At 40.5% G+C, this 14,662-nt stretch overlaps 1 protein-coding gene across 9 annotated transcripts in view; it reads left to right on the forward strand.

Moving 5' to 3' along the window:
* Positions 1 to 14,662, forward strand: part of Utrn (utrophin) — a 485,772-nt gene that overhangs the window by 336,831 nt on the left and 134,279 nt on the right. For all 9 annotated transcript variants that reach the window (XM_021224511.2, XM_005065869.4, XM_040758232.1 and 6 more), the window contains one exon: positions 7,107 to 7,263. In XM_021224511.2, coding sequence (XP_021080170.1) covers positions 7,107 to 7,263 — 157 coding nt within the window. The remainder of the gene's footprint in view (positions 1 to 7,106; positions 7,264 to 14,662) is intronic.

The raw sequence follows: 14,662 nt of genomic DNA on the forward strand, positions 1-14,662 counted from the left end.
TTCATATTTTCCTCCATAGCTCTTGACCTTTGACACCTCTCTCTCTCTCTCTCTCTCTCTCTCTCTCTCTCTCTCTCTCTCTCTCTCTCTCTCTCTCTCTCTCTCTCTCTTCCTCTTTTCTTCTTTTTGTTTGAGGAAGGTTCTCTCATTAAACCAGGTATCAGGGAGTCCCAGGGATTCTCCTGTCCCCACCTCTCCAGTGCTGGGTTACAAGTGGCACCTTTTATGTGTGTGTACTGAGAATCTGAACTCAGATTCTCACGCTTGTATTCCAAGCATTTTGTCAACTGAGCCATCAGCCCAGCTTTGCATTGCTATGGAAAAGGAGGAAAAAAGCTACAGGTTCTTTTGTAAATTTAATACTGTCTACTGACAGTTGGTGTTATCATTCTGAATAGTTTTCTATTTTATTCGCTGTCATGCCTCTCTTCAGAGGTCTTGTTTCTTCTTTAGCCTCCCAGCCTTTCTTTCTCTTTCGGTGATGACTCATTTTCTGAGGATGAGGCCAATTGATTGGTGACCCCTCTGCTCATTCAAGTAGCACTTATGCATTCTGCATTTCAAATCATATTTAGGTTGGTATTACCATGTCAGGGAATGCTCCCTTTAATTTATTGTTTTCAGAAAGAGGATATCTGCTGTTTATTGAAGGTTTTTTTTTCATCGAATATACTCTGAAACACTTAATAGATATCTACTTTGACCATGGTCACAGAAACAATTATCTTAAGTATTACTTTAAAGTCTTTTTGCATGACCATGATCAGACCTTTTAAATACTAAAATTCGGTGGGCTAAATGTACTTTAGCATCATAAATAGAATGCATATATATGTATATATACACATACACATACATACACACATATCATGTCAGTACACAAGGAGTTAGCTGAAGATGTGAGATTTTTGCTCATAAAATCGACTCTTAAGAATACTGGCACTATTTTATGATCACTTGTAAAACCAAATTGGAATTATACTAATAAATTCAAGATTGCATGGCACGCACGACTTACATCTTAAAATTAAATTTGTTTAATGTAAGATTATGTAAATTAAATATGCTCTTATCAGCTAAATGATGTTTAATATAGATCCATCCTAATAAGAGATTTCAAAGGCCAGGGAAGTTGTCAAATGTAATGGAAACAGGGTTCAAAGATAAAATTCTATCTTGGGTTTCTTTGATAAGCCTCTTAAAAGTTTGGGACATCGTTTCAAAGCCCTCAGAAAAGATGATTCCTTTATATCAGGTTATGACGTTTTACAGCTCCATTCTTAACCTTAAGGAGTTGGTTTCACTAACCACATTATAAAGCTAAAGTCTCCTTCCCTAAATGTAAGAGAACAAGATTCTCCTCTCTCACTGTTACACCATTCTCCATTAGGGCTTTCTGCGATGATAGGAATGAGCCCTGTCAGTCTGGTTTCTTCATTGTTGTGTTGAACTCTTAAAATGTGGCTAGTATAAATGAGGAACTGAATTTTAAAATCTCATTTATCTCAGTGAACCTAAATTTATGTTTTAATACACACATCACAGGTGACAGCTATATCAGACAGTAACTTTGGGATGATCTTTAGTGGCTGAATTTTAAGGACATGTTTTTCTTGGTGAGGGTTCATGCCCGTTTTGGGAGCAGGAATAATCTGTTTCAGATGTTGTTACCTGATGCATATGTTCTTAGTTATATTAGCTAAGGTTTTTGTTTTTGTTGTTTTTATAATATAATTTAAAATCAGTGGGCTTCACAATAAACTGAAAAGTGATTACATTTATACCCAGAATTACAGATTTTATTCTATATAGATTTTTCTACTACAAGAGGTAATGTGACTTGCCCTCTTCACTGAGATCCTTATACACTTTAGGAGGCTAACTTTGCAAACACATTTTGACTTGTGTACCATATAGATGAGCAATTCATATTTTTCCTTGTTGCTGGAGTTTCTTTCCAGCCCGGTCCTGTAGCTGACTTGCCCCAAATCTTAATTATTAACCCATAACTGCTAATCTATGTATTTCTACATGGCCTTATCTTACCAGAGAATGCCTGACACATACTATTTTCGTGGTCTCTACATGGCATCCCTTCCTGGCGTCCTCTCTCTGCCTCCTCTTCCCAGAATTCTCCTCATCTCATATACTCATCAATACTTCCTATCTGGCTATTGGCCAATCAGTGTTTTATTCATCAGCCAATAAGAGAAGCATATATACAGAAGGACATCACCCATCATTTCCTCCTTCTGCTATGTAATCAAAGCTTTGGTTGGTTGAAATCCACTTTCTCCCAGGGCTGCCCCAGGCCCTTTGGTGCTTCTGTGTCCTGTAGCTAGTAGAGCAGCCATTAGATTTCCTATCTTGTGCGTGTATTTGGGGTACTTGAATTTCTCCTAGTTTGACAGTTGGATGTTGGCAGTTTCCCTTTTTGTTTTGGAAGCAGTGTAGCACCCAAGGGGTGCTCTGGACTTTGGTTCACATTGATAAGTGAAAGCTGTTTTCCCCATGTCCTCTCCCCACCTCTTTTCCTCCCTTTGCATGGGGTCCCATGTATCCCAGGCTGGCGTGGAACTCACTTTATAGTTGAGTTCCTTTGAAAAATCAGTTTGTGATTTAAAAGATAACATTCTGCTCTGTAATTCTTTTTCTACTGTAGTCAATTGGTAAAATAAACTTTTAATGAATCTTTGTCTAACAAGCCTTTATAATTTTTGAAAAAGTTATAAAACTTAGGGCTTTGTAAAAACAGATTTCATTAAGGTTCTGTGAAGCAGAATCCATTGTAGATATCAAAGTTAATACTGTAGTCAATGAAAGGGTCTATTGCACTGCAAATGTTGCATGTCCAAAGAATGAAATTATACAAAAAAGGCACTGTGATAAGTCAACTACTGAAAAACATTTCTACAGGTATTGAGTTAGGTAACACAATGCTCTATCTGAAAATGCCCAGAATATGTTGACGGCCCATTATCTGCAGTGTTGGGGCAATTCAAGTTATAGTTACAGTGACAGAACACAGCTAAACCAAACACCAACATACAGTTTGTCCTTACAAAGCCTTCAGGCCAGTTCTTTCATCTTTCAAGATGAACTACAACGAAAGAGGAACGCCAAAGGCTACTACAGAAGCCTGTGCCTATTTGGGCATATGGTAGTAATCTGCTAAGTATAGAGGTGCAATGTACTGGAGAATAAGCAGAACACGTTTGCCAGGCACAGATTCTGTCTGATGAGCTCAGTGTTTGTGGGAAAGCAGAGATGCGGAGAAGAACGGGGACTCGCTGCTTCTGTATTTTCAAAGCCGTTGCAGCATCTCTTGTAAAAAGTATGGCCTTCATTTATGCAGATGGTCCTTTGGGGGCTGAGTACCTGAACACAATAATGCTCGATGATCAATTCCAGTATTTCTGTGCAGTGAAAAGAATCCATTGAATTGAGAAAGACATTTGTGTGCTCTTCGGGAAGCAAGTAGGACTGGATTACCAAGGAACACAATATGTAGCTAAGTTATTGGATGATGATGAAGCTACAGATGAGGCAGTACTAGGACTGAATAAGAGGTTGGATGTGCACATGAGTGGTTTACTCAGGAGATTCAGCACTTCTTGGTTGAATGGGGACCTGTGGTTTCTAGCTGTCTTTTGCATTTAAGAAATGCAACAGCCCTGTCAAAAATATGTAATGCAACAAGAATTTTGCATTACCGGCTTATTTCTATACAGGGCTTTCAGTTAGTATAATTGGGACTACTTACCTGTGCTTTATGGCAAGAAAACTTGTCATTTATCAGGAAATTTTTTTTCAAAATTAGTAGGCTTAGAGAAAAGATGGAGCTCAGGCAGAATTAGGATCTTGACGAAACACACAGTCTTATCAAGTTAGGACAATCCTAACTTCTGTGGAAGAAATAGAAGCATTAATAAAAGAAAGAAAAAGAAAATTAATTTTTATAAGTGTGTACAGGTGGTGTGTGTGCGCGCGCACGCGTGTGCATACACGTGATGTGTAAGTACAGAGGAGACCAGAAGTCAGGTGGTGTGTGTGTGTGCGTGTGCATACACGTGATGTGTAAGTGCAGAGGAAACCAGAAGTCAGGTGGTGTGTGTGTGTGTGCGTGCGTGTGTGTGTATGCGTGTGTATACACGTGATGTGTAAGTGCAGAGGAGACCAGAAGTCAGGTGGTATGTGTGTGTGTGTGTGTGTGTGTGCACACGTGTGTGTGTGTGTGTATGCATGTAAGTGCAGAGGAGACCAGAAGTCAGGTGTCTGCCACTGTTGTTCTCTACTTTTTTGATCGAGTCAGGGTTTGCAGCTGAACCCAGAGCTCATGGATTCGAGCTACTGTAACTAGTTGTCTTTGTGCCGCCCACAGGTTCCCCTCCCCTGTGCTGGGGTTAAAGGTAGCCACCATGCCTGCTTTTTTTGATGTGGATCCTGGGGATCCAAAGTCCAGTTTTCATGCTTGCAAGGCAAGCACTCTATCCAACAATCCGTCTAAACTAACTAAACTAAAATGAAAATTAAACTATAGAGTTTGGAGATCATTATAAAATGCTTTGCACATCTTTAAGACTTAAAAATTATGTTTCAGTATTTTATAGCTAACCTTTTGGAATGGGACATAGAATGTTCAAGTTTGAGTAGCTGGTTTTATTAGCCAGGTGGCAATGCAGCTGTGAATAGATTGAAAGCCAATTGGCCTTTGCAGTAACGATGTGAATGCAGGCTCGTGGTATTTTAAAGCGAGCACGGGGCACCAGTTTTTCCTTTTGGCCAGGAATATTTGAATGATAGACTCTGGTTATTGTTTTGTGAACTAGAGATGAGCTAGATTATCTTTTAACCAAGACTTATAATACCATTGACTATCCACTGCTGGAAATAGCATCTAAATGTGACCAATGGGGTAATACTCATTGTGTTACCTATAGCAAATCTGTTAGCTTTGCGACACAAGCTCAATTGGATCAGATGTGCACAGGAAATTTCTGAGAGGTCTGAGTGACGGCAGTGGCTGACCCTGGTGGGTTGCTTCCATGCCCTTGGTAAAGGGTCAGATTTATGGCGGTGAGGATCCTAATGCCAACATCATGGTAAAAGTATTCTTAGAGACTATGGAGTCTGAATGGATAAGTGATATATACACAGCCCACCCCTGTACGTTTTTCCCGTTGGAAGATGTGTAATGAGCTATGTGAATCTCCAGCAGCCTTGGCCGTCTAAATCAGACTGATCACAGACAGGTGAGACAGTCCATCTCACCAGCTTAGCACTAAGCCCACGTCCACGGCTGCCCACCAGGCCGGTGCAGTGCTGAGGAAAGTTCAGTTCCTTGAATGACTAGACTTTCTCTAAATCAGTGATTCTCAACATGTGGGTCACTACCCCTTGGGGGCCATTGAACGACCCTTTCACAGGGATCACCTGAGACCACTGGAAAACACAGATGTTTCATTATGACTCGTAACAGTAGCAAAATTACAGTTATGAAGTAGCAACAAAAATAAGTTTGTGGTTGGGGGTCACCACAACATGAGGAACCGTATTAAAGGGTTGCAGCATTGGGAAAGTTGAGAACCACTGCTCTACATAGTACATGGTTTTAAATCCAGCCCTTCTCTGGGTTCCAGGCTACATGGGTAGACTTCTTCCAGAGTCTTTGCGAGAACAAGGAAGAATCTATCCTCTTAGTAATACTAAGGTTCTCAAAGGATTTCACTCTACTAGAACTGTAGCCAAATATAGAATCATCATTGGTTATGAAGTTCCTAATTGATGACTGTGTTAAAAGGGAAATAATTAATAAAACAAACATGTCATCATTAAGTCAGAATACACACACACACACACACACACACACACACATATATATATGTATATATATCAGAATACCTAGCATGTACATAGCCCCCAGTTTGTCACCATAAACACATATGTACATCATATATACATAAGTAAATTAAGTATATAACATGCCATGGTCAGTGATTTTTTTTGCCCACTTGTTCTCTGTTCACGTGGCCATTTGGCACAGTATACTAGTCAACCTAAAGCCAAATAGTGTCCTGGCTAAGTAATATCTTAGTTAGGCTTTCTATTGCTCTGAAGATACACTGTGACTATGGCAATTCTTACAAAGGAAAACATTTAATTGGGGAGGCTTACAGTTTCAGAAGTTTAGCCCATTATCATCATGGCAGGACAGGGTGGCTTGCAGGCAGACATAGTGCTGGAGAATGAGCTGAGAGTTCTACATCTTGATCTGTAGGCAGCAGGAAGTGAACTGTATGTCACACTGAGCAGAGCTTGAGCAAAGGAGACCTCAAGTCCTGTTCCAAAATGACATACTTCCTCCTACAAGGCCACACCTACTCCAAAAAAGCCACAACTCCTAATAGTGCCACTCCCTTTGGGGGCCATTTTCTTTCAAACCAACACAAATGTCTTACTGTTTCAACAGTTTGGAGTTAGAAATCCCAACAAATAGGAATTGTAAGTATTTCTAATGTCTTGCTTATAACAGTTTTCTTGTTTGGAAGACTAACTGAGGGTTAATGATCCCCCTTTAGGATCCAGTGTCTGTCCTTCTCTTAGTTTTTTTTTTCCTATTTCTCTTTCTTCTTCTTTGTTTTCTCGAAACAAACAAACAAAAAAATCTAGGATTGCCTGGAATACACGATGTAGACCAGACTCACAGAGATCTGCTTGCCTCTGTTTCCTGTGTGCTGGGATTAAAGATGTAAACCACCAAACAGGCTTCAAATGTCCCATTTCTCTCCTCCCTCTCACCATGTAGTTAGGTAAAAATGAGGAAAAGTCTTTGTATTTGATATTTGTATAGCATATGTGAGCTGTCAGAACCTGGTTTGTAATTTAACGTATTGCAGACATAGCCTGGATAATATAGCTTTTTTTTTTTTTTTAAACATAACTGCTTCTCACGGGTCATGTTCTCTGAGCCAAGAATCAGTCTGCCTTTTTCTGGAAGCGAGTGTTGCTTGATCACACTGGACGATGAGGCCCAGGAGTGTGTATTGTTTTTGTAATTGTAACTGGCAACTGTGCATCCTCATGTGCTCATCCTTGTCTGTCAACAGGGCCCATTTGGAGGCCAGTGCTGAGAAATGGAACAGGTTGCTGGCCTCTCTTGAAGAACTGATCAAATGGCTAAATGCGAAAGACGAAGAGCTTAAGAAACAGATGCCCATTGGAGGGGACGTTCCTGCCTTACAGCTTCAGTACGACCACTGCAAGGTGAGCGCACAGGCTGCTGGGCTCTTTTTATTTATTTTAAATTCAACTGAATGGCGTTCTAGAAAAATGAAAATTATAAACTAATTGCCACAGCTTTACCCCCCTTTGACTTCTGGTTCTTGATATTTGGGCATTTTATTTCATTGTAGTCTTTGCTTCCATTTATTTCATGTTTCATTGTTTGTTCATATTTAACTAAAAACTTTCATAGCGCAGCTGTCTAAAGCAGAGTATTGCTTCTAGTTTATCATGAACTTCATCTAACTTTCTAATAGATTTCTTTGGATATCAGTATATTGGAAAAACGTTAATCTACAAGTTATCCTTTATTTTTATGTGTGCATGCATCCGTGGATGGATGCATGCATGCATTTTCAAGATAGGATCTTGTTCTGTAGCCCAGTCTGGCCTCAGACTCACCATGTAACCTAAGCTGATCTCAGCCTTGTATTGATGCTTCAGCTTCAGCCTCCAAGTGCTGGAATTATAGGGATGGGCTTGCTGCTACACCTGCCTGTAATTTAACCCTAAGTGGAGAAGTCATGCTGTCAGAAAGAATTACAGAGTAGAGTGGGGTGGTGGTATGCCTTCTATTCCAATACTCAGGAGGCAGAAGCAGGTGGATCTCTGTGAGTTTGAGGCCGTCTCAAGTAAATGAATAAATACATAAATGAAATTTCTAAGGATATAGCTCCATGGTAGAGCACTTGCCCAGTTTGCTAGAGGCTAAAACAACCAACCAAACCTGAAACCATCTTATTTATGCAAATAAAAACAGAGAAAAACTATACAGCAAATTTCAGTCCTGTAACAAGTGAAGACCACAATGTTAAATGAAAATCATTTTATGTTTTATTTCCCTAAACTTCCACCTCTCTTTAAGTTACATTTTCTTCTGCACAGACATCCATCCTTACACACTTGTGCTTCTATTCTTATGAATGAATGATTAATGCTGAAATATCACCTGACATTTCCCTCAGCCGATATATTTTTAAAATATCTTTGCCTCGTCCAAGTTCCATTAATTTATTTATATCCTTTTATACAAATTTTCTCATATATTGCATATCACTTAGTTCTATTGTATTTTTCCTACTCTTATGCAGTGTGAATTCTCATTCTATGTCTGTACATTTTTAATACAGCATAATGTGTCTGTTCCCAGAACAGATGAACACTAATATATATTTTTTGGTGCAAGATATCATCTATTTAATAAGATGTTCTAACAGATATTGACAGGACTTTGAATTTTATTTTATTCTGACCCTTGTGCTAAATGAATAAAATTACTATTTCAGTGGAAAGAGAACATAATGGAGAAATAACTCTGAAATAGAAAGACAGTTGGTCAATCAAACAATAATAATAGTGGACTTTAAATTAGTAACTTTACAAAAATCATGTTTTTTGTTTGTTTGGTTTGGTTTTCTTTTAGTTTTTGTTTGAGACAGAGTCTCCATGTTGTCCTGGAACTTGCTATGTAGACCAGTCTGTCTCCGAACTCAAACACATTCTCCTGGAACTGGAGGTGTAGTTTCCCATGTCTGGCTCTCCTTGTATTCTTCCAACTTTCTTCTGTGTTATGATTGTTTCCTTTCTTCTGTTCAGGCACTGATGAGGCAATCAAGTAATAGCAAGCTTTTCCAGTAATACTTAGTGTTCTGTGTGTGCAATAAATCCTGCTTGCGTCCATGTTTCACTAGTTTGGAATAAAACTCAACTCTTAGGTATAAAGTTATTTTCCTTACAGAACCTTGGCCTCTGTACAACAGCTGGGCCTCCCGCTCAGTCCTGCTTTCTTATCTGTGCCTCTCAGTGGCCTAAGTTTTGAGCCTATTGCACTCTCTCTTGCAGTACTTCATGAGTTACTCTGCTCTAACGCTTCAGCCCGAGGCATTGATTTGATCAAGGTGATGCTGATAACGATGCTGACAACAGTTGTCCGTTCCTGTACTATGTGTTTATGAGTGTGGGATACACACTGGGTGCTATTCTTGTCACTGATGAGCCAGTGCTGAACAAAAAACCAAGTTCTTGTAGCTGAGAGTGTCAGTAGTGGAATGCTCCAATGGCATGCAAGGCTCCTGATTAATCCCCAGAACCACAAAAATAAATATGTGAAGATGTTGGACAGAGTGTTCAGTGGTTAGGAGCACCTACCTAGGTTTGGTTATTAGCGCCCACATGGATGCTCACAACCATCCATCACTTAACTCCAGTTCCAGGGGATTCAATTCCATCTGACCTCCACAGGCACCAGGCATGCATATAGTATATATGCATATATGTACTTATACATATAAAATAAAAGTTAATAAATCTGGAAAATGAGTAAGTAACGGAAAACACAGTTCCTGACTGAGATGGCATAACAGTAAAAAGAATGAAGAGTAGCCGGTTTCTAAATACATTTAGAAACAGATAAACAGGGTTGGTTGGTGGCTGCCTTGAATTCAGGGGATGAAAGGGAAAGACTCAGCATGTCATGGGACTAAAGTTTTTGGACAAAGAAAATAGAAAGCAGAAAGTATTATTTGGACGATGAGAAAAATGATTGAAGGAGCAGACAGGGCAGGTAAGTCAATACCTTGAGGTTTAACATAAGCTGTCCATGCTCATTAGGAAGGTGGGTATGCACACTTGAATATAGGGGGAAGGTCAGAGCTAGAGAAAAAACAGTAACTCGTGGACCAGCCACAGGGTTAGATGATGCCTCATAGGAAGAGGTTATAGATAGAAAAATGGGGGATAAGAAGTGACCAGCAGGAAACGTGGTGTTACAGGTCAAGGAGTTGAGACAGTTCTAAAGAACCCAGAGAGAGAGCAGTCTAGGACACCAAGCATTGTACAGAGGGCATAGTGGCTATAAGAATCTAACACTGCTGGGGGATTAAGCAGAGAACAGAACATCAGACATCCCAAAGACCATCTTGTTGCCTGGAACAAGGGTATGTTTAGTGATACAATGGGATCTGAAGCACGATTAGAGCAGACTCCAGAGAGAATCTAAGCAGAAATGCAGATATTTATTTGAGATGTTTTTTACAAGAAGGAGCAGAATGTGACGGATCAGGTGCGGAAGGACTGTGCAATCCTGTAATCGTTTTGTGAAGATGGAGAATGATTCTCTGTGCTGATGAGAATGACTCTGGACAGCAGAGAAAAATCAATGATATAGTAGAGAATGTCTGAGGGAGAAATGACCAGATCGGGGCCATTAAACTACTGGGAAGTTGGATTTTTAGGTAGGAGAGCAGAGAATTGAGCCATTTTAATAGCAAAACACACAAAATGTACAGGGATAGATGGGAGTAGTTTGGTGGATTTGTGTTGGAAACATGAAGGTGTTATCAATGAAAGGAAAAGCAATATCATTAACTGATTAGAAGAAGGAGGGCTAAAGACATAGCTCAGTGGTAGAGTACTGGTCTACCATTGGCAGAGCCCTTGTGGTTCAATCCCCAGAACTGGGCTGGGGCAGGGAAGGGTAGAATCAAAGAGACAGAGGTAAGAAACATAGTCTCAAAGTGGGTGAGTTAAACTAGGATGTTTTCACAACAGGACAGGCAGACATTATGGGCTGGCTTGATGCTGGTGATTAGGGCTAAGTGATTGAGCAGTCATTGTTCCTGTTGGGTGGTGTGTGTGTGTGTGTGTGTGTGTGTGTGTGTGTGTGTGTGTGTGTGTGTGTGTGTGTGTGTGTGTTCGCGTATGGGGGGTGACTTGTAAAGAAAGCAGGTGTGTTGGTCATTGCTGATGCAAGAGGATCAGCAGATTCACTGGCTCGCTCAGGGTGGCCAGCCATCATATGTTCATAAGTACATTAAGTGATAACATGTGTGATTCCCTTAAATCTGTGTGGTGAGTGAGATCCTGACTTCAAAGCTACAGCAGCAGGAGGAGGCATAGCCTTTGGGAGGTGACTATAGTAAGTGATTAAAGCATGGAATTCAGCCCAGTATGAAGGCTTTGCCCCTGTGAGTTATACAGGAAGGGAAAACTTAAGAGAAGAAATTAAGGCTAGAAGCCTGATCCGTCCATATTTTCTGTTTAGGTTGTGCCATTTGCTATTGCGTCGTGAGTGGGGGTGTGAAACCTGGAGATGTGTTTATTCCTTGGTGTGCTGGGTGGACAGTCTACTGGGTCTCTGTGTTGACATGGGGTTCAGGGTGCACCGGAGTGAGTTAAGAAGTAGCAGCTGGCTGCTTATATGTGTTGTAGTAAGAGATGTGAGCAGGCATCTGAAAGGAGAGTACCTTCCCTTCAGAGATGACTTTGGCACTGTGATCCTGGGTGACTCTGAAAATGTTCACTCACTTTACCCAGTCTTTACTTTCCACACAGATGAAATGGGAATAGTAAGGATTCTTTTAGCCTGTTTGGACATTATAATAAAATATAGCCAATTGGTTAGTTTGCGAAACATCAGTCATTGTTTCCTAGAGTTCTAAAGACTGGCAGTCCAATATCAGGGAACAGGAAGATTGATGACTGATGGTGACTTGCTTCTGGTTCAGAAAGTATCTTTTGCTGTCCTTGCATGGTGAAAAGGCTTCTTCATAAGGGGCTGAATTCCATGCTTGCAACTCCTCCATCATAGTCACCTCTCAATGACTACACCTCCACTCGCTGCCATAGCTTTGAAGTTAGGATCTCAGTATGCAGGTTTTAGGTGAACATAAATATTCAAACCATAGTGCGTGCCCCTGCCTCCTCTACAGAACTATTCCAAATGGAATAACATAAATGGCAATAGTTCTAAAAAAATGTGACGTGCCATAGGGCAGTGTATCATTTTACTCAATTATGTGTATTCTGTTAAAAGCTGCTTTCCATCCCAAAATCCAAGAGTAATTTTTAAAATGATGTAATTATACATATGGTGCAGATAGGTATAATTACTATTAGTTTACATTAATGTAAGTGCACGTGATTAGAATTAGAGCATAATCATTATGTCTTAGTACAATTACAGCACAATTTAAAGAAACATGTTACTTGTTGTGTTATTTTCTTGTCCAGCAAAGGTGACTCAACCAGGGGAAGGATTTTTTTTTTGATGCTCAGTTTCATTTCAGGGAAGGTATGGTAATATTTATAGAGGAGATAGTGGTTTCTGCCCAAGGTATTGGTAGCAGAAGCAGCTTGTTTCCATCTCAGTAGATGAGAAAACAGAATGTCCTAGATTGCTTCTCAGTTGCTGTGATAACACATGGACTAAAGCAACTTGGGTGAGGAAAGACTTACAATACATCATCCACCCTGGCATACCAGAGCAAGAGCTCAAGGCAGGAATCAAAGGAGGAACCAAGGAAGAACACTGCTTACTGTCTCGATTGCTCTGCTTGCTCAGCTTGTACAGCCCGGGCTTACCTGCCTAGGATAGGAGTGAATTAGGTCCTCATACATCAGTTCGCAATTATGAAAACCCCCTCCCCCCCAGGTACAGCCACATGACGGTCTGATGGAGGCAGTTTTTCCATTTAAGTTTCCAAGTACAGCCGGGCCGTGGTGGCACACGCCTTTAATCACAGCACTCGGGAGGCAAAGGCAGGCGGATCTCTGTGAGTTCGAGGCTGGGCTGGACCGACAGCCTCCAAAACAACACAGAGAAACCTTGTCTCGTAAAAACCAAAATAAATAAATAAATAAATAAATAAATAAATAAATAAATAAATAAAGTTTCTAAGTACACCAAGTTAACAAACCAAGATTTTGTATCACACAGAGAGCTTGGATCTGAAATGTAGTTTTTTGTTTGTTCGGTTTTGTTGTTGTTGTTGCTTTTAATTCTTTTGGGAGGCCAGTCACCTAGTTCCCAAATAAATATACAGAGACTTATTCTTACTTATGAATGCCCAGCTCTAGCTTGACTTCTTTCTAGCCAGCTTCTTTTAACTTGAATTATCCCATCTTCATTTTGCCTCTGGGATTTTACCTATCTCTATTCTATATACCTTTTTTTCCTTTTTACTCTGTGGCTGGTTATATGGTTAGATGGCTGGTCCCTGGTGTCTCTTCTCCTTCTCTTTGTATTCTTCCCTCTCCTCTTTCTCTTTCTTTTACTTATTCTCTCTGCCTGCCAGCCAGGGCTATTCTTTCTTCTGCCTAGCTATTGGCTGTTCAACTCTTTATTAGACCAATCAGGTGTTTCATCAGATAAGCAAAGTAACACTTCCTTACCGAGTTAAAACAAATGCAACATAAAAGAATGTAACACATCTTTAGTGTTCCACAATACTGAAGTAGTGCTGTCCTGAAGTGCTCCAATTCCTACTGCTGGGCTGCAGAGCCCAAAGCTTCTAGAACCCCCTAAATAGCGCCACCAGCTGGTGACCAAGTATCCAAACACATGATTCTATGGAGGATGATGCACATTCAAGTCTTCATGCCTGTCTGTTCTTATAGACGAGTCCATGCACGGTTGAGCTACAGCAGAGTCATGTGATTTCCTTACATGAGTCTCTTCCAGGTGTGTTGTCAGGCAGCTTTCTCTCTCTCTCTCTCTCCCTCTCTCTCCCTCCCTCCCTCCCTCCCTCCCTCCCTCTCTCTCTCTCTCTCTCTCTCTCTCTCTCTCTCTCTCTCTCTCTCTCTCTCTCTCTCTCTCTCTCTCTGTGTGTGTGTGTGTGTGTCTCCCTGTCTGTCTCATCTCTTCTCTTCATTCCCATTCTTCCTATCAAGAGAAATCCTAACTTACTGTTTGTGTACATGTAACTTGGACTTGCCTGGTTATTAGAACGTCAAGGGCCGCAGGACATGCTCACTGAGTAGAGGAAAAATGGAAACACAGCAGGGCTCCATGAAATCTGAACAGCTGCCCCTGCTGTTTCCATTGACTTCCAAAAAGATACTCATCATATTCCTTCTGTGTGCTTGGTAGTTTCTAAGACACTGGTACAGAGACCAGATGCAGCCCCATCTACGTGGAAGTTTTGTGTAAGGGACAGCCTGTGTGTTCCCATTTTCTGTGTAATGAGAGAGCGTTCAGAGAAGGATTACGGCAGAACTGTGAAATGCACGTTCACATCTCTCTCCCTGGTCACTGCGGTCTGCCCATCACCGCCATCTTTGTTCTTCCTTACACCGCACAAAGACTGAGTTCATGGGCACATTCGTTTCCAGGTTCCTCTAAAGGATCGGGAATGTCTTCATTTATTGCATTACAGTGCAGCTTCAAGCAGAACATGGAATGATTTTTCTTAAACAATGTTTTCACAGATATGTTTTTAACATAGTGAAATAAGGTTATTTTTATCTCTTAGATTTTCTAATATGAAGTTCTAGTCTTTTTTTTTTTCTCTGATTACCTGCTTTTTAGGCTTCAGTCTTAATAAAGTTAAAAAAAATCTTCCTAACTTCAAAGAACTTTTAAGCCTTCCAGCTTCAAAGTATA

Source organism: Mesocricetus auratus, unplaced genomic scaffold (assembly GCF_017639785.1).
Source record: "Mesocricetus auratus isolate SY011 unplaced genomic scaffold, BCM_Maur_2.0 Super-Scaffold_100018, whole genome shotgun sequence".
Lineage (NCBI taxonomy): Eukaryota > Metazoa > Chordata > Mammalia > Rodentia > Cricetidae > Mesocricetus > Mesocricetus auratus.